General features: G+C 38.0%; 1 protein-coding gene and 1 pseudogene across 1 annotated transcript in view; one reads left to right on the forward strand and one right to left on the reverse strand.

Annotated features, from left to right (window-relative positions):
• Positions 1 to 4812, reverse strand: part of FAP (fibroblast activation protein alpha) — a 61219-nt gene extending 56407 nt beyond the window's left edge. The window contains exons 1-2 of the mRNA XM_053597807.1: positions 4588 to 4812; positions 4175 to 4259 (exon numbers count right to left, since the gene is read on the reverse strand). Of these exons, the coding sequence (XP_053453782.1) occupies positions 4175 to 4259; positions 4588 to 4593 (91 nt within the window). The 5' untranslated portion in view covers positions 4594 to 4812. The remainder of the gene's footprint in view (positions 1 to 4174; positions 4260 to 4587) is intronic.
• A 17635-nt stretch (positions 4813 to 22447) lies between these two features.
• On the forward strand, positions 22448 to 23717 carry LOC128590374 (MORN repeat-containing protein 4-like; annotated as a pseudogene).
• The last annotated feature ends 254 nt before the right edge of the window (positions 23718 to 23971 follow it).

The following is a 23971-nucleotide window of genomic DNA, read 5'->3' on the forward strand; positions in this document are numbered from 1 at the left end:
TCTTGTGATTTTAGCTCTGACTTTGTGTGTTGTGTGTGTGTGTGTGGTAGATGCCTTCCATCAGGTTGAAAAGTTTCTCCTACTTCTAGTCTGTTGAGTATTTTTATCATGGAAAGGTGCTGGATTTTGTCAAATTTCTGTAAGCTTTTTTAATGATTATGGGGTTTCTGTCATTTTTTTCTATTAATAAGGTTTATTATATTAATTCATTTTCAAATGTTTAAACTAACCTTGTATTTTTGGGATAAATCCCACTTGCTGGATTTGGCTTGCTAGTATTTTGTTGAGAATTTTTGCATCTATACTCATGAGAGACACTGGGTTTGTAATTTTCTCTTCTTGTGACATCTTTGTCTGTTTTTAGCATCAGGGCAATGCTAGCCTTATAGAATGTGTTAGGAAGTGTTCTATTTTTTGGAAAGTTTGTGAAAGATTGATAAATGTTTGGTAGAATTTATCAGTGAAGCCGTCTGGGCCTATGATTTTTTTTAATGGGGAGTTTTTACATGAGTAATTTTGGCAATTAGCATCTTTCTAGAAATTTTTCTATTCCATCTAAGTTACCTAATTTTTGGACATACAGTTGTTATACTATTCATTTAAAGAGTCCTAACACATTGGTTTTTCCACCAAATATAAAAACATAACCTAAATGAAAAAATTATTTAATTTAGGTACTAAACCATGTTATTCTTTTTTGTTATTAATAAGAATAAAGGTTAATAAATGTAAGTTATTTTGGTTGTACTTGGTAATTTTAGTCAATTTACAAGGATACCAGAAACAAGAAAAAAGTTCTTCTCTCTATATATATTAGAAAATAAATTTTCAAAAGACTGATTAATATCTGATTAACTTTTCTATGAAAAGATCATTTCGTTAAGTGTCTACTGCATTAGTTATTGCTATATTTAAAGGCTCAGTTTGGTTATCTCTGGTTCTTAAAATTTTTTAATCTTTATTCCACATTTCTGAGCTTTGGAATATGTATTTCTCAAAGTATCTCTATGACTGAACATTCTTTATTAATACAATTTTCTTGGGAAATCTGAGATAAACCCCCCTGGCACCTCAAGAATTTATTCTGTAAAATTTGGATTAAGTCAAAGGCTATACCCAAGGATCCAGAAGGCCATATGTGGCCCCAAGGCTGCAAGTTTTCCACCTCTCTAAAGACTTAGACTATTTTTAAAATTGCTTGGGATTTGACAAAACTCAAAGAGAATTTACCAAGTTTCATCTCCTGTGATTTAAAAATACAAGTAAAAATTAAAGAAATAAAATCTGCAAACTTGATTTATTTACCCAACTGCAAAGTTCTTTTATGCCTATGATCTTTCTGAACCTTTTCTTCAAAATTTATACACAGAAAGAGGAGTGATGCTTGGGAAGAACCTTAAGAGAGAGAAAAGTAAATGGAGGTAGAAGAGAGAAAAGAGATCACTGAAGGGATGTAGGCTGAAGCCAAGAACAACAGCCTGGGACCAAAAGGTAGAAGCCCATGTGTGTTTTCCATTTTGGGCAAAAATAAAAATGCTGTATATTGAAGTTTGAAACAAAGTTGTTCCTTATATTGGCTATTATGTAAGTGAGCTAAATGCATCGTTCTCATTTCATTTCTACACATTCATATTTTTTCCTTAGATCCTGCTTAATTCCTCCAAAACTCTTTTAATCCTGCGCCTGGTTCTCCTGGGACCCTCTCCCTTCCTGGAAAAGCCTACTTTTTTCTTTTACTTAGATTCAGTGGAAAATGATAGAAACCCTTCTCTGGTATCGATGGTGAGGACCATGCACCTTTGGATGCACAAAACACTGAATCTGTATTTCTCCACCTTTTAGAGGGAAATCCTGATGGCTGTACCAATGGCACAACAGTGGGCAGGTGGCTAGTGGGACATATACATTAAGATGTTAATAATGAATGAATGCTTCTTAAGTGTGTCTTTACCTTCCTCTAAAGAAGACTGATGCATAAAAGGCTGGGCTAAGGATCCCAGGGCACTAAGGTAGATCAATGTGAAGTAAGGGGATTTCTGATGAGGTGCAGGAGCAGGCTAAGTAGGAGTTCACTTGGCTTTGAATTCTCCGGGGTTTTTTCCCCTTTCCTCCTTCCTGTTCCTGCTTTGCCACCTGGGATCCTATTTTCATAGGCACTGGGCAAATGCGAGTGAAGCCTGGACCTGACAGGCCAGCCTGAAGATGATGGAGGAGTTGGGTGTGAAAAGAAAGGAGGAAAGTCAGAAGGAGGAGGGGACGGCACCTGACCTCAGGGCCACCTGTGGCACTGACTCTAGAAAAGAATGGCTTCTTCCCCTTGTTCTGCCCAGGAAGATAGGGGAATGACTTGTGCCATTTACAAGCTATTTAGGTGACATTTTAAGAAGTTTCTCAGCACATATAGTAAAGAAAGAGAATGGTTAAAAAAAGAGGGAAAAAAAAACAAAACAAAGAAACCAGTTCTCATCTTATTTGCAATTTTTCTATTTTTGAATGTGTACTAAAATTTTTCTCAAGTTTAATTTCACCTTATTAGAAAAGAACTTTAAGAGTTATTGTGTTGGTTGAAAACAGAAAACTATGTTGTCCGACTAGTATGTGGTACATCATTTATAATAATATATTTATGTGTATGCTATACATATCTAAACTTGGAAAGAAGGTAAGGACTGGAATTATACATAATTACACAAATGTCTGTGTGTGTATACTTATATACTATTTGTAAATGTATAAATATGATATATTTCTTATTAGAAATTATAGACCAAATTCCAAAGTACAATCCAGTCCTTCCCTGTGGACATAGAGGCAGCTTCTCAACACTCTTGCTCCAAGAACATTTATTTCTGAGAGAACAGAGTGTCTAATTCAAGCACCATAGGGTTTCTTTAAAAATTAGGAGCTAATCTTCAGTGGTTGAGTGTTCAAAGGGTTAATAGGACCTCACTACCACCTAATAACTGCTGGTATGAGGGAAAAATGGCTCCAAAATCACTAAGTCGAGAAACTGGTCTGAAACAATTTTAAAGTCTATAAAAGATACAGACCTACACACTGCCTGTATCTCAATAGCCCCCAAACAATCTTGTGCCAGCAGACAGCAGAAATAAAGACTGAAAATTAACACTAAGATGTAAGCCTTTATCTTATTAGTTAGCCTATTTATTTCATAATTTTATGAGAATCCTATGATCATTTTCAATTTTTGAAAATGTTTTTTGGTGTTTCATTCTTTTAAAGCAACAGCCATTCAGGACTTACACATCCTTTAGCTGAAGTTGTGTCTTCAATCTTCCTTTACTATCATTTAATTTTAAGCAAAGAATTTCCCACATCAGTTATCATAAACTTTTAGTATTTTTTGGCATAATTTTTTCCCCAATGCCTAGACCCAAGACAAAAGGCCTGTTATTGTTATATTTACTTTCTGTTTTCCAAGCTTAAGCGTCTCTTCATAAATACTCTTATTAAAAAAACATTCCCCAAATGTCATTGCATTATCCATCAGAGTCTTAATTTACATTCAGACTAGCTCCAACATCAATTCAGGGCATCCTCTAATTTTCAGCAAAATGAGATCAATATCAGTCTAAGCCTTTTGTGAGAGAATCCAGTTTACAGTGCTTGATCAACAATATTTAGTCTTCTAATGTGATTGTTCGGGGCTGCCACTTCTAGAACAATTTCACTTTTCCATACAGATATTCCTGAGATCTCTATTCTCAATTTCCTCCCATAATGTTGGAAAAGATGATTCTGTAATAAAAACTCCATAAGTTCTGTTTTAACTTTTCCATTCTTACTCATTTTACTTTCCATGAAACAAACCTAATAATGAAAAGCAATGTTAGTTAAAAATACTGTCTCTCAAGGTCTGTCAAAGCTTGTATTTAGCATATATTTTGGGGGGTGTGGGGGTGACACAGAGTAGTCGTTAGGTTTTTCCGTTGCTGAAATAACAGTGTAAATCTCTTCCTACCCATGCCTGAAATTCCTCAGTATTTCTGGTCTTGCACAACAACGTATCTGTGAGCTTACATGTCTTCTTAGAAATAACAGACTTACTTTGGAACATTAGCACTTATGAAATGTTCAACCACTTGCGATCACGCATTTAGTGCATTTTCCAAGCTATTCTAGGCATTTAGAGTAAATCAGAGAAAGTGCTTACCTCTTGAAGGACGTAAGACAATACACATCACCAGTAAAGCAAGCACAGCAGAAGTGGCAACTCCAAATACAATTTTTAACCATGTCTACATAAAATAAGAAAGTTAGGCATATACACATTTCCTGCTAAATAGTTGAAATGGCAAGATTTTGTTTACACTGAAATCCATTTTTCCCTCCCCACAAAGCTTTTGTTTGTCTTCCACTGATCTGGCTATAATTGCTGGAACTTCTCCATTTCTGCAGGGACAAATGTTTCTTTAGTATACTTAGAGCAATTTCCTAATCCCAACCGACTCCAGGAAGTAAATGCTTATATACAAATCCTCACTTTCTAAACAATAGAAAACTCCAATCACATTAAATGTAGGCGACCCTGATTATTTAGCAGCACCTGAGGCTGCATATACTAACCTTCATTTTTCCAGATGTTTTTGAAAGTTAGCTAATTCTGATTTCAGAGCGTGGGTCACTGGATCTGTGAAAACCGTTGAAAAGAAGCAAGCCTGTCTTCTTAGTTGGAAGCTGAAGCCAGGACAAGGTTTTTCCTTTCCACGGACTTTTGAATACCGTGCCAAATTTCAAAAGATTTCTGTAAAATTAGAAACAGATTTTGGGGGCGTTCTTGGCCCTCAAATGAACTGCGAGTGGCTCAAGGGAGGTTTTATAGCCTTCTCATCCTTGTAAATTCTACACCAACATCTGCTTACGTTGACATACAGAGGTTTTTAGTTTTAGTTTTTTTTTTTTTTTACAAGTTTAGGCTCATGTTTCATTTTCTTCCAGAAATCACTCATGGACTCCTCTGGCAAGTTATTGGGTCTTGTATAATCTTCCTATTTGCAACCAAAAGATGAATTTAAAATAATGAAACTTTCAAGTATGCACACTATACGTGTATCTAATTTTTAATAGAGGAAGAACATTGAAGTCACACAAGATTTTGTGAGAAATACACCATATAACTGCACTTTTTTTCTTCCTCTGGGAGATTATGAGGTATTGCAGACAGAAATGTTTTTCTTTCAGCACAATTTCTTTGTCCATATAGCACCATATGCACTTTCAGTAAATACAGAAGTTTAAAAATTCAACTGTCTAAACCCACGGCTGCTTTACTTTAAAGAAATAAAATGCCATCTGGTGAAATTTAGTATGGGTTAGGTGTGTATGCACAGGCTAGAAAGATGGAAAGATCAGTAAGAATAATTTACCAGCAGACCTTTGGAAGAATGGAAATGGCTTTGCAAGAGTGATATTTTTGCTTTCCTCTCAGAATATCTTCTGAGAGAGAGGAGAACATTTAGTAATTACAAAAAACTTTAAAATAAATAAAAAAAAAAGCATCTGACAAGAGAAGTAAGTCTTATGTACAATTTCATCTTGGCTAAATCTACACAATTCCAAAGCAATTGGTCATCTTGACAGATTAATAGAATGGTTAACTGAATTAAACAACCCCCAACCCCCCACCCCACCCCACCCCCACACAACAGTTTCTTGGAGCATTCTGGCTATTTCAATGCATTCAGAATCTTGAATAGATTCTGTAGTTCTGCATAAACACAGTTTATGTGCCTTTAATTTTTTTTTCCTAATAATTTTCTCCTGGGAAGTTTATGATGTTCTCAGCCTGACTAAAACAAATTTCATAGCGACCTTTCATGGATTATACATGAAGAGTTATGAGGAAATGGTACTGAAGTCTGTTGCTATTTGCTTTTAGTCAACTGGTCTGGCTGTCATGAGATGCTTTCTCCAGCAAAGAGCAGGACGGTAGCTTAGGAACTTCCTTTCAGACATTCTCTAGACACCCTGCCCCCCTGAATTCCAGCCTTATGAAAACTCTGTTGAGGAAAATGAGTCATTAAGCTCTTATTGGCAGAGAAATGTACGCATGGCAGCTTCTGGAGGAGCACCCTCCTTTCTAGTTGGTGGAGCCATCTCTTTATAAATGGAAGTAATCCTTAAGAATAATATCCAAGACATGTTATACTCTTGTAGATAACTCCATGCAACTGCAAAATCTTCAAATCCAGGATGAAAGCCATCAGCCAGGTCCCAAATGAACGATTTCTGTGTGGGTTCTCTCAGATTAATTACCTTCTTTGGAATATTTATGTAGCATGTTCTCAGAAGTTCTGTCTCAGCCTGCCAAAACCCCAGAGTCCACAGGTAGTTTTTAAAGCGTGATTTCCAAGACTTTCTATTCTGCAGAAAAATTATACTAAATGATTAAAGTATAATTAAAATACATACTTGTTAGCTTTAGCAATTAAAAATGTATTGGGATATGACTGAGTACCACGTAGGATTCTGCAGCTGAGCCTGGGTGCCCAAAAGAGACTCATTTGACAGGCTGTGTGGGGAAATTGGGGAACTTTAAGAGGGATACCATTAAGTTGAAACTGTTCATAAGGGAGAAAAATTATGAGAGGGAAACATGTTTCTTTAAATTTTGTTTGTGTTTTCCTTGGAAGGTTGGGTGAGTCAAACTGTAACTTCTGGAAAATTCTTACTGGTTTGAATTGTTTTAAGAAAAACGAGACTGTCTACAGAAATAAGGATGTCAAGAGTTTTTCCATCTGATTTCATGGTTTAGGGAAGTATTGTTTATAACAGAGTTATGAATGTCCATTCCTTTGGGCTAATGTGTGCATTTTCTAATCTTCATCCAAACAAGGACTCTTTTAAAATTTGGATTTTTAAAAAATACTGTAACAGCTTTACTGGATTTTTCTTCTTTCGGAGTCAAAAGGAAAATGCTTTTGCTAACTTTTTTTAAACATTAAAGAAATTGGTACTTATTCTTATACACATACAGTTAGTTGATATCTAGTCAACATTTTTGAGGGGGAAACAAAAATAAATCAGATGCAGCCTATATCATCAAGGAGCTTACAGTCTAGTTCATGCATGGCAGGTAAAGTCTTACCTATTTGCTTCTTTTTGCTTCCTGAAATGCTTGCTGAGAATGAGCCTGAAGGTGGTTTGCGTTTAGTAGAAAGAGTGCCTTCTATTGTAACCATTTTTTTTTTTTTTTTGCAGTTTTTGGCCAGGGCTGGTTTTGAACCCGCCACCTCCGGCATATGGGGCCTGTGCCCTACTCCATTGAGGTTGGTGAACTCTGCATGGACCTGGGAGGGGGGCCAGAAAGGACACACATTAATCCTTAATTCAAGTCTAAAATTTGTCAGGACTGAAAGTGTTCTCAGAAAGCAGCTCTATTAAAATGCTATAAAACCAGAAAGGATGGCTTTGGCATGTAAACATTTAAGGGTAAGAATTGGAATAGTAGAGTCTCATCAGCTGAGCTCATTCAGAGAGGGATCCTATAAGGCTTACTTTGGAATGTCCTATATCCTGGTAAGCTGAGTAAGTGAGCTACTAACATAAACCCTTGCGTTGTGAGCAGATCTTACGAGAATTATTTCATAGTAGCCAATGAAAAAATGCTAAAAATGATTTTGATTTATGTTTCCCCAGAAACACAGTCAGCTATTTATTCCCAGAGTGTTAATAGAAGACCATGCTGACAGAGCAAACTAAGGATATCATTTTATTTTAGGGTGGGGAGATAAAGAAAGACAGATCTATTTATTTACCAAAAGCTATAACAAATAATTTAAGGACAAGAAAGGGGTAAGAGAGCATGAATGAAGCCAACATAAGTCTTAATTTTATGCTATTTAATATACAAAATTTCTTCTAAAAAGCCTATAAGTTCCTAAAAGCCTGTCCATTTGATTCTTCAGATTTGATAAACATTTCTCATTCACTGTTACATATGAAGTGCTTTAATACATTATTTCATTTAATTCATACCAAAACTCATTTTACTAACTAGGATACAGCCCAGAAAAATTAAATAACTTGTCTGAGATTCTAACAGGACCCAATAATACCCTATTGCCCTGCTTCTCTATGATACTTCCTGAAGTTGATTTGAAAGTAATCAATATTTAAAACATTTTTTAATTGACATCTCACTGATTTTCTACTGTAAGACACCTTCAGGGGTGTGATAGTAGAATCATTGGACCTAACATGCCCATGATCCTTACATCTTCAGAGTACACTGTTACAAATATCCCCAAAGAACACACTCTCACTCTGTATGTAATGTATCCAGAATATTAATTTGGTAACAATTTTGTTAGAATTAGAGTCCAATGATCAGAGAAATATTTATAATCCTGGCATTAAAAGAACTGCTTCCAGGGATTTTTTAAATCAAGGGATTCATCAAAATGCCCATCATCAAAGATATTTTTGAGATCCAAACTAGAAGAGTCCTGAGGTTTTCAAAATTCATAAATGGCCATCATATAGTTATAGCAGAGACATAACATAGCATCCGTGAGGAATGATTTAGCTTAAACTACATTTCGAATCTCATCTAATTTCTAAAACCACAATTGTTACATAAGGAAGAATAATAAAGCAACATGCCTCCCACTTTGTAACGGTACCTACGACCTTCATGACTATCGTAATTAGATGTCAGTGGTTCCTCGTCCTATCAAAGTTAGGGCAAGTTCTCCATGGAGTCCCAGAATGTTAACCACCAAAGTTGGATTAGAAAAGGGACAGAAACAACCCATTGTGGCTGGGAATCAGCACTTTGATGTCATTTAAAATGTAACTATTACATCTCTTTAAAAGGGGTTAATCAATAGGAAGACTGATTAAACAGTATAAATTGAATATGTGAGTACTTTATACACTTTAACACAACTTATTAAAGTAGATGGCTATTTCACTAGAATTTTTAGGTTAGAGCATGTTAGTATTGCTGGTTAATCTTTTTTTTTTTTTTTTGTAGAGACAGAGTCTCACTTTATGGTCCTCGGTAGAGTGCCGTGGCCTCACACAGCTCACAGCAACCTCCAACTCCTGGGCTTAAGCGATTCTCTTGCCTCAGCCTCCCGAGTAGCTGGGACTACAGGTGCCCACCACAACGCCCGACTATTTTTTGGTTGCAGTTTGGCCAGGGCCGGGTTTGAACCCGTCACCCTCGGTATATGTGGCCGGTGCCTTACCGACTGAGCCACAGGCGCCACCCTGCTGGTTAATCTTTACTGGCAGTTTTGTAAATACTTAGCGTGTATTCTCTCCTTTCATTCTATTATTATCATTAGTACTATTATGATTAGTACCATTATCATCCACATTTTACAGATGAAAACATCAATGCACAGGAAATGTAAGTAACTTCCCCAAAGTCACACAGCTATGTGGCGGAGACAGGTCATAAACCCAGACAGTCTTACACTGTAACACAATTTGATTGATCTATGTTTAAGATTCTGACAGGAGGGTTATTTAGACGTATAGTGATTGGGTTGTACAAGCTAGACGGGAACTAGGAGAAAGTGAAAACATAAGAAAGAAAAAAATGGGCATGGGTAACCTGATGTGTCCCAGAAGTAACTGAATAACAGTGGAAGGTAAAAAGTTTTTACCAGGTAGAAGCAGGTTTCAGTTTAAGATTCCAATTCAAGTAAGGGGAGTGGGGACCTTCTGCATTAAGGCCACATGTGGCCTCTAGGTCTTTAAGTACGACTTTTGGACTGGATCCAAATTTTACAGAACAAATCCTTTTATTAAATGGTGTGAAGCAGAGAAAAATGAAGATTTTCTTGTCCCTTTGGGCTTAAAAAAAGAACAATCTTGAAATCAGAGGGCTGTAGGTTTCTCATCCCTCTGGGGGGTCTTTAATCCCAGCTACAGAGAAGCTAGGAGGTTAAAATGGGAGGATCTCTTGAGGCCAGGAGTTAAAAACAGCCTTAGCAACATAGTGAGGCCCTGTTCTAAAATATTTTTTAAATTAGCCAGGTGTGGTGATGTGCAAAAGTAGCCCTAGCTCCTCAGAAGGCTGAGGTAGAAGAATTGCTTGAGCCCAGGAGTTCTAGGTGCTGGTGAGCTATGATGGCACCATTGCATTCCAGCCTGGGTGACAGAGCCAGATACTACATCTTAAAAAAAAAAAAAAGGAGTGGAAGCGATTTCTAATCATGGTGGCAACCTGAATATGTGCATTGATCTCTTTGTCTTTTGAAACACTATTGAACTGTTTGTAACGGAAGAGAAGGATACAGACATACAACCATGAAGAGAATGGAGAAAGTGTCATCAGTGCATAAAGCAGAACAGAAATGGCAGCTGCCTGAGACACACGGAGAAAGGAACAACCTTGCCTGGCAGGAGCATGAAGCCGTTTCAGAGTGGATGCAGCATTTACCACTAAGGGTCAGAGAGATGGAGCTGAAAAAAAGACGACAGATTGGACATGACTCTTCACCTGTGGGTACAAAACAATCTGTAGCCAGGCATGTATCCCAGGCAAAAAAAATCTATTTAATCTTAAGAGCTGCTACTGGAGAGTACTAAAGGAGTGAGTTTGGGAGTCAACCACCCCTGCAGCCTAATGGCTTCCTGACCTTTTATACTTAAACCCGCCAGCTGCACACCAGCGTATCTCCATTCTTACCTCTTCTGTATGTGCTATGAAAAAAAAATAAGTAGGCAATAATAATAATTTAAAAAAAAACTAAGAAAAATCGAAATGCTAGCTACTTGGGAGGCTGAGGCAAGAGAATTGCTTAAACCTAGGAGTTTGAGGTTGGTGTGAGCTGTGACACCATGGCACTCTACCCAGGGCAACAGCTTGAGACTCTCAAAAAAAAAAAAAATCAAAATGCTAAAACACAAAAGAAAAAATTTTAAAAGCTGAGAGAAATAAACAGAAAAAAACAAAAGACACTTAAGGAAAACAGAAAAAGTGACCTTGGAGATAATTCTGGAAACAGGAGACTTGTTTCAAAGCTCGAATGAGCATTCTCAGTGAGATTGGATAAGATATTGCCACAGTTTAGACACCAAGTCATGAAAAAGTAACATTAAAAAATACTTTCTGTGATGATAAGTTTATGTGTCAACTTGACTAGGTTAAAGGGACGCCCAGATAGTTTGGTAAAATATTATCTCTGAAAAAAATTAGTGTTTGAATCAATGGACTAAGACTGTCAGTGCTTGCCAATGTTGGGGGGGGGCATCAATCAATCTGGTGAGGGTCTAAATAGATCAAAAGGCAAAGGAAGGAAATGAACTGTTTGTTTCTTCTTGAACTTCCACTTCATCCTTTTCTAGGATCCTCATTCTTGGACCCTCTGACTCCAGGATTTAAACCAGTGCCCTTCTCCCTCTTTAGTTTCCATAACTCCATAAGCTAATTCTCATAATGAATCTCATCTTACCTATGTATCTTTCTACCTATCTATATAATATTGGCTCTGTTTCTCCAGAGAAACCTAACTAATATGCTCTTGAAAATATTATTATTTTTTTAAATCAATACAGATTTAAGGAAATAAAATTGAAGGAGTGGCTCAGAATAGAAAGACAAAGATGGATAATATTACAGAAAAGAGGCATGGAATATAAATATAGGAAGTTTGAGGAATAAAGGTCAAAGAAAGCTGAGGAGGAGAGCCTGTTGTAGAACAAATGCAAGAGAAATGCTTAAAATGAAAAAGAAAATACATTGTCAGGGCCCACAAGAAGCCCAGAACAAAATATGAAAAAACATTCACATTGAGTCACATTATTGTGACGTTCTACATTCTTCCTGAGAAAAAAACAAATCCCCTACAAAACAAGGAAGAATCAGACTGACAACAAACTTGCCGGCACCCATCAGCTGCTGCTGTGCAAAAAAACAGTGTTTCAAACACTAATCACACTGGGGTCCACGGAGCCAAAGGAGTGTGAGAACACAACTTAAAGATACTTTCTGAAATGTGATTATTTCACGTTTATACTCCAAGCATTCCTTTGTAGGAAGGATATTTAGGCTGTATTTCAGCAACACGAAGAGGTAATACACTACAGCTTTCACTCAGAGAAAAGCAAATAAAGAAGCCCGTTACTAACAGCATAATGTGAGCTCCTGTGCTCCAGCCTCTTCTGAAGTGGAATCTATTCTTCTGAGTAATTTTTTTCTAAGTTTGGGTTATTTTTCCGACTATTTGTAATCAAAAGAGTCCCATCAGTCACAATATCCTCAGTGGTACTTTACAGAATGTGGAAGTAAAAACTTAACATTCCCCACTGAACAGCATGAGAATTGGCACCACTTAGATGTTTGTCAGTTTGTTATCCTGCCGAACTGCTTAGCTGAAGAGCAATGCTTACGTAGTCATAATAATTTAATCTGTGATTGGTTTTTAAATGTGTATAATTTACTAAGGACAAATCACAAAAGATATGTTTATTGTCAGGGAAATTATAAATCTTGACAAGTACAAAAATAAATATACATGTAACAAAAGTTGGGAAGTGAAAGGCAGTGAAGCAGGGTAGATAGAGGGCAGGAGAGCTCACGCTCTCATCTCCCGAAGTAGGCAACGAGACGTCTCCCCTTGTGAAGAACAGAGTAAGCACTGGAGGTAGATGTAGCAGTCCCTGCCATGCCATCTGCAAATAATACTGAGGATCCCTTGGAGGAGGGGAATATGCATGTTGGTAGAAATTCAGACACCATGTAATTTTTCATGTAATTTCAGAAGTTCAAAAAATAAATTTAAAATTCATATAATGGATATTAGGCCCACTCCTAAATAGTCACATGCTATGGGTTAAAAGTTGTGCTTGATCTTTTCTTCCCTGTTGGGAACATTTGTTCCATGGCATAATTTTTAAAAAAATGAGTAAGGAACAAAAGCAGGTAGTTCACCCAGGCAAGTCCACAAATCACAAAGGTACAAATAAAAACTAAAAATGCTCACTAGTACAAAAATCAAATAAATGCAACATAAAATATTCAAATGCGATAGCTTTTATTTGTTGGAATAGCAGAAATTAAAAAGACTAGAGATTCCCAGAGGTAATAAGGCTGCAGAGAAACTGGTGCTCTCAGAACCAGCTGGCGTGAAAACTTTCCACAGTGCAGTTTAGGAGTAAATCTCAAAGCTATGCATACTCTTTGACATAGCAATTCTAATTCTAGGAATGTTCTTTAAGGATAGCATTGGATAAGGGTATAAAGATGCACTTACAAGAATATTTGTTGAAATTTGGTTTGCAATATGTAGAAGTGAAAGCTATTTAAGAATCCATCCAGAAAAAATTAGACAAATAAATTATGTAACATATGAAAATGAATGATTTAGGTCTAAATTTGTTGACATGGAAAAAGTCTACAATATGTTGTTTGGTATGTACAATATGATCTTAGTTTTGTGGAGGGGAGGAAGGAAATGTTAAAGTAGGTATGCTCATGGTGGAAGCACTGGGAACACATGCCTTATAGCCATGGGTATCAAGAGGGCATCACAGTGGGGCCTAGTGGGCACCACTAAAACAGTAAGAAAAGGAGTGGATGGTCTTCTAGAGTATGTTTACAAACAATACTAAATCCCGCTGAAAGTTGGTCTGTTTTGATTATCACCATGCCCAGCAATTTTAAACAATTTCAGTGATAAAATACTTCTTTCTGCTGAGGCAGGCAGCTCTGCTCCTACCATACCCAACCCTTGGTGTGTTATTTTCTCAGAGGCCGAAAATATGGTGTTCCAGTGAGAAAATAAAATTAGATTAGAAGGCTAGTTGATTATGAAAGTTGTAGGAGAGCATTTTTCTTTGTGGAAGTAACAAATATTCCTGTGTGTTTCCAGTGTGAAGTGTACCAGACCAAGTATAGGAGCTTCTGATCCTTGCCTGCTCTCCCTCCTGGCCTTCTTCCACTCCATGTGCCCCAGTTTGGCCTTAGGTATACCAGAGTAAGCTTGGGGTCCTCTGTCCACAAACCTGCCAGCACATGCCACAGATATAGCCGTTTGCCTTCATGAACTTGCTTACTTTTTCTTGAGTCCTATTCCCATGACAAGTTTGAATTTTAAAAGAGAATAGCTAAAAAATGCCATGCTTTAAAATAATGAACACCTTAACAGTGAATTTGGGCAGCATGGCTGGCTGATAGGAAGATTATGTAACTGTTTCAGCAAGTAGATTTTTAAGTCAGTGAAGGGCCTGGGACTTAACTTTTGGGACTAAAGGGACTTGACTTTTTGTAGCACATCTTAACATTGCATCATTTAGGTATCCAACTACTTTTACCATGAGTAAGGCCAGGCCCCTTGTATTTTCAAGAGGTAAATCATACCCTATCATGAAAAAAACCCCAACTGGCTCTGACCTGAGGCTATATAGTGTTTAGCCTACAAAAAAATCCAATTTTTTTCTTATGTGTCTGATAGAAGGCATCAGGAAAAATAATGATAATGATAGAAATATAAAATTTATAAATAAGAAAATAACAAAGACTTTAACAAAATGGGCTTACATCCTTGCTCAAATGTCACCTTCTCAATGAGGCCTACTTACCCATTTAAAATGGATTCCCATTGGCTTTCAGTTTTCTTATCTTATTTTCTCCAGAGAACCTACTGCTTTCCAACATCCTATAACATGTATTTATTTATTATTCTTATCGCTGATGGTCTCTCTTCCATTTGTTTGTTTCACTGATAGCTCCCAAGAGCTTAGGAAAAATTCTGGGCATACAGCTGGTGTTTAATAAGTAGCGACCTGAATGGATGAGTAGAGGAGGTCACGGGGACAGGAGCTTTTCTGCTGAACACGGAAGGCAAGAGCTTCCAGGTGTGGCCAGGGAAGGGTCGAATTCTTTTTTTTGGTTAAACAATCAGGTGTTAATCATTATTATCTATAAACTGGTCATTTAATCTTGCGCTCTGCTTCAGGGTGCCTTTCAACAGGCATTGCAGTTTGTTTGGTTTTTAAATTATAACGTGGAGAATTAGTAATAGGAGACTTTACTGCAGCTATTCAGTTATTTTTTTCTGAGAGCCAAGGACAGATGACCAGCTATTTATGAGAAGTATCTGTTTTACGGATCAGGAAAGCAAGAATTAGTTGAGCTCCATGTCTGTTCGTATTTAACATTTAAATCAGTGAAATTTGAACAAATGCATAATCTAATCCATACTGCGTTCCACTTTAACTTTTCTAGCCATTTGTAGTTTTTATAAAAAATATATATTAGTATCAGAACATTATAATTCATTATAAGGAAAATCACTTGATTACATTCTGGAAATGCTAGTAATCTAGAAAAACCTTTGGGTTCATATGCTAAAACGTAAGACCTTTTTTTGACAAGCCATTTCCCATGCTTCTGGTGATCAACTTAGCCTAATACGGATTTAGGGGCAATGCTAAGCTGATGTGTGGGGACCCCTGTGCTCTGGAAATCCAGCAGGGCCATCTGGACCATCAGGCCGCCCCAGGATTGGGCTTCTCCTCCAGGTGGCACAAGCGAGTCTTCCCTTTCACACTGCCTCCTCCTCAGACTCAGACTGGTGGACGCTGCTCCGGGAGGGGGAGGAGTTGTGAAGGAGGAAGCAGTAGGCAGGAGGAGGTGGACTCTGGAACCACACAATCTGCTCAGGCATTCACTTTTTGTCCTATTATGCGACTGCCACTGCTGTTGGCAGGTCTTTGTGTGACAGACAAGCCCAAGTTTTAAGACAAAGGGGATCTTAATCTCCCCACCCTCCATCTCTTAAAGGTTCAAAGGGTTGAACCAGCCTGCCAATCTAAAACCCTCAAGTGCTAATAGTGAAGAGAGTGTTCTGGGGAGACAGAAACGCACAGGCACCAGCGTGGGGATATAAATATACAGAGTAGAAAGGTGTGACCTCCCTGAGAAAGAAGGAAGATGCAGAAGGCCATGCCTCCAGTGAAACGATGAAGCTTACTAATTTTAACTGCAGAACTGCACGGCATCTCCACCCAGGCAGATTGGCCCTGGAGAGCCAAGAAAGGTTAAGGAAAGACAGTATGTAGATGGTGTCAGTAAATGGATAGGCTGCAATATCTGGCAGTTGATAGATTGATATCATTTTCATGTGGTAATGATTTGCTCATGTTTCACCCCAATGCCTTGCTCAATCTCAGACATTCCTATGCCCTCTACTCAGTTGTCGCTTGGGCCTTTGGAAAAGGTCCAATATAGGAAAAGGAAGATAATGGGAGTGAGCAGACTAGAAGAGAGGAGGGTCAGAGGGAGCATTGGCCTTACTCATATGTGGGGAAGGGTAATTTTAAGACACAAAAGTGAATCAACACTTAAGTTTGCTTTTCCTCTCACCTTGAACACTGTTTATGATGATACCCTGGTAAAAGAGAGACTACTTTACATTCTCTCTTACTCTGGGTTTCCAGGAAACAGATTTTGACTGGAAAGATGCAAGCAGAGTCATTATCTCAGGCCACAGCCTAAAGTGGAGCAGTACTGGGAAAAAACCACAGAATGGGGATTACAAAACCTCCTCTTCCTAATCCTCAGAAATTTATTTCTCAGGTCTTTCTGGATTGGTAATCCAAATGCTCTTCACTTAGCTCTTAGCTTAGGCTGCTGTAACAAATACCACAGACTAGGTGGCATAATAATAGAAATTTATTTTCTCCTTACAGTTCCAGAGGCTGGAAGTCTAAGATCAGGGCAGCAGCATGGTCAGGTTCTGGTAAGGGCTCTCTTCCTCGCTTGCAGAAGGCCACCTTCCCCATGTTCTCATGAAGCAGAGGGGACTAAGGAGGAAGGGGTAGCTCTGGTGTCTTCTTTTACAAAAACACTAATCCCATCATAAGGGCCCCATCTTTATGACTTTATCTAAACTTCCCATAGGCCCCATTTCCAAATACTATTACAGAGTGGGTTAGGACTTGGATGTATGAATGGGAAGGAGTAAAATTCAGTTCATAGTGGAGAACATGATAACATCTGGGTCATACAACTAATTGCCCTCACTGGTAGAGTGAAACACACACAGGAAGTACTTAAGATTTTTTGTGTCACTCTTCTAAGAAACTAGAATCTCTGGGAAGTAAAATGATTAATTTTATTCACAATCAAAAGAGATTATTACTCACTTTAAACCTTTTCCTCAGGACAAGAGAATCATATCTGCCATAGCTCAAAATGGATTTACTAGGAAATAGCTGGAGCCCGGTGAGAAAGTTTTGGGTACAATAAAATAGTTATTTCATATGCCAGGAATATGACTACATGTGGCACTCAATGATGACCAAGCAGAACTATGAGTCATGTTTAGAGCAAAAATAAGTTACTGCAAAGAAATTACTTGCATTTATTTCTATTACCAACTGTGCTATCCTTTTATATTTATTTTACTTATTATCATCAATTTCATGCTAACCGTGTTTTCCCCAGCTCATGATTTTATTTTAACATCATTCAGAGCTACTCATTCCTCCCACTCCCATCCCCACTGCCGATGACCAAGTCCAGATTTTCATCATCCTCAGCCAGGGTGACTGCAACCAACTTTTTCCTTAATCCTTTTCCTTCCATTTTTTTCCTCTTCAATCTTTGAGGCAGCCTATTAACTCTGTGTAGGCTATCTTTGCTAAAACATGTCATTTCCCTTCTCAAGGGACTGGCATGATTTCATATTAGTTACTAATCAAACCCAGACACAGGATGGCATTCCAGCAGAACGCAACATATATGCTCATCTTTCTTCCTTCTTCCTCCTTCCCTCCATTTGGAACACTCTTCTTACCCTTTCTCAGTCTTCAAATTATTTTAAGTAAATGTGTATTGAACACATCAGATACCTGAGATATTATCTGAATTCCTTATTCATTCTAATTCAGGAGCTTTTCTCAAATAATCTAGCACTTTTCTTGATGGATCCCTGACTTTTCTGACTATAGACAACATCTATAATTTATATGCCATGTTATTGTTTATACTTACATTTTTTCTAAGAATTTTATACCTATAATTATTAACCTCTCGACCAATTTGCTAAATCCACAAGGTGAAAGACTACATCCTATACCCCAGTCAGAAAAGGAAATTAATATTGATTGAATGATTCCCCTGAGCCAGTCACTGTAAAATGTGTTTTAACATTTGTTATTCAGAGTTCTCTGCATCCACTTTTCCTTCTGTGTGCACACTCCATCATCTTTTCTACATTGCCCTGCCAGACAGGCCTCTCTGCTAGTGCCAAATAACACCGTCTCAAGTAAGTAAGTAGTGGATTTACTAGTGTTTTGGGACAATGATGGTGGAATTTCCACTAGTCATTTCTTCTACTTGGGCTGTGGCCTCCTGCTTTGCTCCCGGACTCCCTGTTTCTTCAATATTTTCTCTGTCTGCCCTCTAGCTCCTTCTAACTATCCTATTTTATGCAAAAACAGTTTAGTTATTTCTTTGATTCATTTCTAATGAGTCATAGAAAAACTTCATCTTAACAAATAAACACACCCATTAGGAAGTTTCTAAAACAAAGCAGTTCTATGTGTGTGTGTTTGCACACGCTTGTTTCTAAGACAAATACAGTTTTCTGAAATTCATACTGTAATGTTTTTCTCTGCTGTACACACATTTTCTCATTTAATCCTCTCAACAATCCATTTCAGAGCAGCTAGCCATGAACATTTATTGAATGTTAACTATGCACCAGACACTGCTCTAAATGCATTAACTATAATATCTCATTTAACCTACACTATAAACACATAAGAGGGGATTGTTATTATTATGATGTAGATTTACAGAATAGGAGTAAAGGTAAGTATTTTGTCTAAAAGGATAAGAATCTTTATTTACAGAATCTTTATTCTGTAAAGAGACAGAATAAAGCCTCGGCAGTCTGATCTCAGTACCCAAACCCCTGATGTTGCTGTAACTCTCCCATAAAAAAAGGAAACATATTTAAGAGGTTAGGTGATTTTCTGTGGTCATGAAGATGGTGAGCAATGCGACTGAAATCCTTTCTCTGTCCACTGGAACATCATGTTCCATCCTTGGCTTTGTTTAGGAGAGCATTATTCTCATCCCTGAGTATCGTCACTTGTCTTCCCTAAGAAGTACTTAAGGTAATTTAATTGTATATATTAAATTCACTGAGATAACAAAGGGTAGGCCCATCCTTTTATCAGATTCATCCTTTATTTCCCTTTTTTTTGATTCCCCCTTATCCATTCTATCAACAAATATGCCACCAGTTATATTCCTTTCTAATTCATTCCATTTCCATCACCTTAATCCATACCAACAGACTACCTAGTACCATCTAATTGCTCTCTCTGCTTCTATTTTGTCCCTTTTAACAACTTCATCAGAGTAGCTGGAGAGTGAATAAATTTTTGTATCTTTCCTGATGAAAATCATCAAAGGCTTCTGATTCCCTTCAGACTAAAATTCAACTCAAGACAGTGCCAACAAAGCCCTGTGTGACTTGGCCCCACCCTTCTTTCTAACCTCATTTTAGGTCATTCTCCTAACTCGTCATACTTCAACCACCCTGGCCTTTTCTCAGTTCCTTGAGTAGACAAACCTTTCTTCATTTGAGACTCAGCCTATGTTGTTTTTTTGTCTGGGAAGCCTTTTTCCTCCACTCTTTAAGATCTTCTTGTGTTGAAAGTCACCCCCTAAAATGTCACTTCTATTTAGAGTTCCTCCTTAAACTTTTTATTCTGTGCTATGCCATGTCTATTTTCTGTATTAACTATTGGTGAATAAATAAATGTTGAGTAGATCCATTGGGGAATGAGCATATGAAATAGAGGAATGTTGAGGAGGAGAACAGACAAAATGATAGATGTATCAGAGACACAAAACATAAAATATCTAAAACTACTGAAATAATTCTAAGGTAATATGTAAAAAATGTTCGCCAGTGTGTAAAGATTAAAAGCATGATGTGTGAAGGAAACCGAAATGAAGAAGGGAAGATTAACACAGGGGTTTAATCAGAGACTACTTCTTAGAGATGGTGAGACTTTACTGTGAAATACTGCATGATTTTTAATTGGCAGAAATTATTATGCACAGAAGGAAATGGTAAGAAATCTAACCTGATGGGGCAGAGTAATAATAATAACTATATGTGGTCAGTTTGCGATGGACCCAGGAAGTGACATGTTCATATAAGAATTGTAAATTTATGTTAATGATTGAGTTTTTTAAGTGTAGTAGAAATTACATAGTCTAATACTGCTGTTTTTGTTCAAAACTTTTTGAAATGTTTCCTGTGAAATGGCCTGCAGAGTGCAATACATATTATTTTTCTTGGAATAGCCTAACAGATATTTTCTCTTTTGGATTTGAAAATAAGCTGATGTCATCTAGAGCCAAACCCAGTGAATGAAATAGTAATAATCTGTTATTAATATCTGTTGTTAATATCTAAAGCCAAATGTAACATCTCACTTCCATGATATACATCTTCACCTATGTCTATCTACCTTTCATATATTTTTCTATCATCCATCAATCAATTATCTATTTATGTCCACCAATCTGTACATTTTGTACATTAACCTTGGTATTCTCTGAAGGTCTTACAATCAAAGAGATCCAAAGACTTTGTAAGGACGTGCAGTATAACTAGAATTAGAATGCAGCCTCCTAAAAAGACAATTTTATTTACAAATACTTGTTCTGGTGGCTTCTTAAAAAAAAATATGCTTTTTTTTTTTTTTTAAAGCTACATTTTCTAACTTAGGCCATTAGATTCTAAGTACTTCTACTGCATGTAAATATGCAGATTTTATAAGAAAAAAAGCGTTATTTTTAAGAATTGGCTATTTTGGACAAATCACTCCCTTGAGGATTTCTGTGCACAGAACCAGAACATAGTGATTCTTTGTAAGAGAACAGAGTTTTGTTTGCTTTGGGATTCTCAAGGGACCATTTATATGTCTTGGGGTAAAAATAAAAAATCTTTAAATAAATAATTTGTGTACAAAACAAATGATGGCAACTAGCACAAATGCTACATTAAATAGATATTGATTTCCTTTCCATCAATCATGTTTTGATGATTCAATATTCTCTACAGTTTTATTTTACCTTTATAAGTGGTAACTTGGATGTTTTGAACACAGAGGAGCAGTGGAAGCACAGGCCTAGGTATGGAAGTTAAGTAACATTGTCTTTAATATAAGATAGAAATTTTGGGTTCGGTTTGTAGTATTATGAAACTGGTTATTTGGATTAAGGAAATGAAGCTATCTAGCTGTAAAATACATCCTGTCCTATTTCTAAATTATTTGGTTAGAGAATCGGTCAGATGTGCTTGAGTCATTTCCTATGTGAAATACGCTCATAAGTAAGAGTAATTGGATATTTGAAAATTATAACTTTATATGAACTAATTCTCATATTACTTTAGTTATTATTGTATCAGTCTGAGTCTAGTCTGGAGGGAGAAACTGCATAGTAATCTGAACAAGTTAAGTTTAATATGAATGATCATTAACTAACAGTATTGGAGTAACTGAGGACTAACTCATAAGAAGTAAAAGGAACTCTAAAAGAATATGGAAATAGCAGTTATATGAACCAACCACTACCCCTACAGCTGAAAGAGAACAAGCAAGGCTAAGATCCAGACTTTACTAGAGACAGCAATTGTGGGTGTGGGTCACTGAATAGTGAAGAAGTTGCTGTGGTTCCACTGGAACTTGCTGAAAATACGCCCTTTATGGTCCCAGGAAAAGCTGTTCACAAGAGATGTCTCACTTGAGGCACCATACACAAAACTGCATGAGTAGGTGCAGGCAAAGTTGCTGGCCACCCAATACTGCTGGCTGCAGTGCACTGTCAGAGCTTGCCTCTGGAGAAAGCCACATGGACTGTAGAAGGTGGATGCCAGAGAACTCACCTACATTGCAGAAGCTGGCTAAACAATCACAGAAGAACCAAGAAACAAAACCATTTCTTCCTGCAGTATCTCTCCAACACCGGCTGCTTGCAAAGCCTAAAGTCATGCCAGGGAGAAAAGTGAAAATATTTAAAGGGCCCAGATACATTTTAGAGAGCAAACAAAAAGGTTGAATTTGGAGATGAGATAATAAATTGATAACTGGTACCATTGTTTTCTGACATTCTAGAGACTAAAAATATTCATACAGTTATTCACAAAAAGCACCTCCTTCCTCCTCTAATTCCCACTCCTAAGACTGAAAAACCATTTGAGGTTCAGGCACCCATTAAGCTTGAGATAATGAACAGAGAGAGGATAGGAAATAAACACCATGGTTCTTGGCCTCTTTGCCTACTTGCCCTGGCAATGGAGGCCCGTTCACTGTCATTGGTGAACATATCCTGTTCTGTAAGCCTATGTCTTGTTCTGTAAACTTGCCTTTCTCTTCCTCAATTAACTTTGTTACATGCAGGCCTTAAAAAAAAAAAAAAGGCTGGCACTGGAGGACATGGTGGAGAGGAAGGTGGTAGACGCGAACCCCGCGGAGTAAAGGTCTGGGCCACTGGAGCCCTGTGTCGGGGCGTGACAGTCATCCCGAAAGGTCAAGCCCAGTTTTCATCCTTTTCTTCTGTAACCTGTCACCATGACCCTGACAAAAGGTTCCTTCACCTACTCCAGGGGGGAGGAATATCATGGCGAGTGGAAGGAGGGCCGCAGACATGGTTTTGGTCAACTGCTGTTCGCAGATGGTGGCACTTACCTGGGTCATTTTGAGAATGGGCTCTTTAATGGCTTTGGGATACTGACCTTCTCAGATGGCTCAAGGTATGAGGGGGAGTTTGCCCAGGGCAAGTTTAATGGCGTTGGAGTCTTCATTTGACATGACAACACGACCTTTAAGGGGGAATTTTAAAATGGCAGAGTAGATGGTTTTGGCCTGCTGACTTTCCCTGATGGCTCTCATGGAATACCCCGCAATGAAGGTCTCTTTGAGAAAAACAAGCTGCTGCAGCATGAGAAGTGTTCCGCAGTCGTCCAGCAGGCCCAGAGGGCCTCCAAATCAGCCAGAAACCTCTCCGCCTGATGGGGACTGGGCACCAGCTGACAAGTACTAGGGAAAGCCAGCGCTCCTGTTGTTGATTCAAGATAAACTAATGAACCAGATCTGCGATGAGATGACAGTGGCCATGGAGCAGAAGCCTGTGATGCCCTCTGTCACCTGCCAATCAGGAATTTGATCATGGAGGAGATTTGAGGGTTCTGGTCCATAGACCCTGCGGTAGTTGTTACCACCTGTGTCTTTCCCTGACCCTATAGAAGATAGATGAGCTGCCTTTTCTTGTTGATTCTCTGTTTCTAAGACCTCGGGTTACCCGGTGTCTTCTGTAGCCCTCTAATTCCTTGGGATGGCCAGCATCTGCTGCGGCCTTATGCCTTCTTTTCTGCCAAGTGATATGGGGTTTCTTCATTCTGCCTACATTTGGGGTAGCTGATCCTAGCCCCAACTTAGGACCAGTGCTTGTACTACCATGGAGAAATAAGGAAAATGGTAAGGGTGACTTAAACAGTATAGTAGCCCTGTGAAAGTCAAGGCCAGAGGTTTTCCATACCCTGCATTCACTGCTGGTTGGAATCATGACTCCAGGCTTCTACTTTGTCATTTGTCTCTTCTTATTCCCCCGGGAAGGATTTCGTAAGTGCTGTTTCCTTCTCCCTTGACTTTATAAGCTGTCTTCCTTCACTGAGTTACGCAGATAATCCCTATTTGTGCCTCTCTCCTTCCTTAGATGTGGGACAAGAAAGAAAATGACATAAATAGTAATTTTATAACTTGTATCTGTGACTCACTCCAGGGCACAGGTGGAAGAGAATATTAGGGTCACTTCTGGAGTGAACTGCGTCTGTGAAGGTGGCCTGGACTGACATAGTTCCTTCTCAGTGGACCAGCAGATCAGACTCACCTCAGCCCCTGGGGTTGCGGTGGAATTGGACCCCCTGGAATGTGGGGACCTAAAAGAGCACTTGGTGCA

Source organism: Nycticebus coucang, chromosome 7, assembly GCF_027406575.1.
Source record: "Nycticebus coucang isolate mNycCou1 chromosome 7, mNycCou1.pri, whole genome shotgun sequence".
NCBI classification, from domain to species: Eukaryota; Metazoa; Chordata; class Mammalia; order Primates; family Lorisidae; genus Nycticebus; species Nycticebus coucang.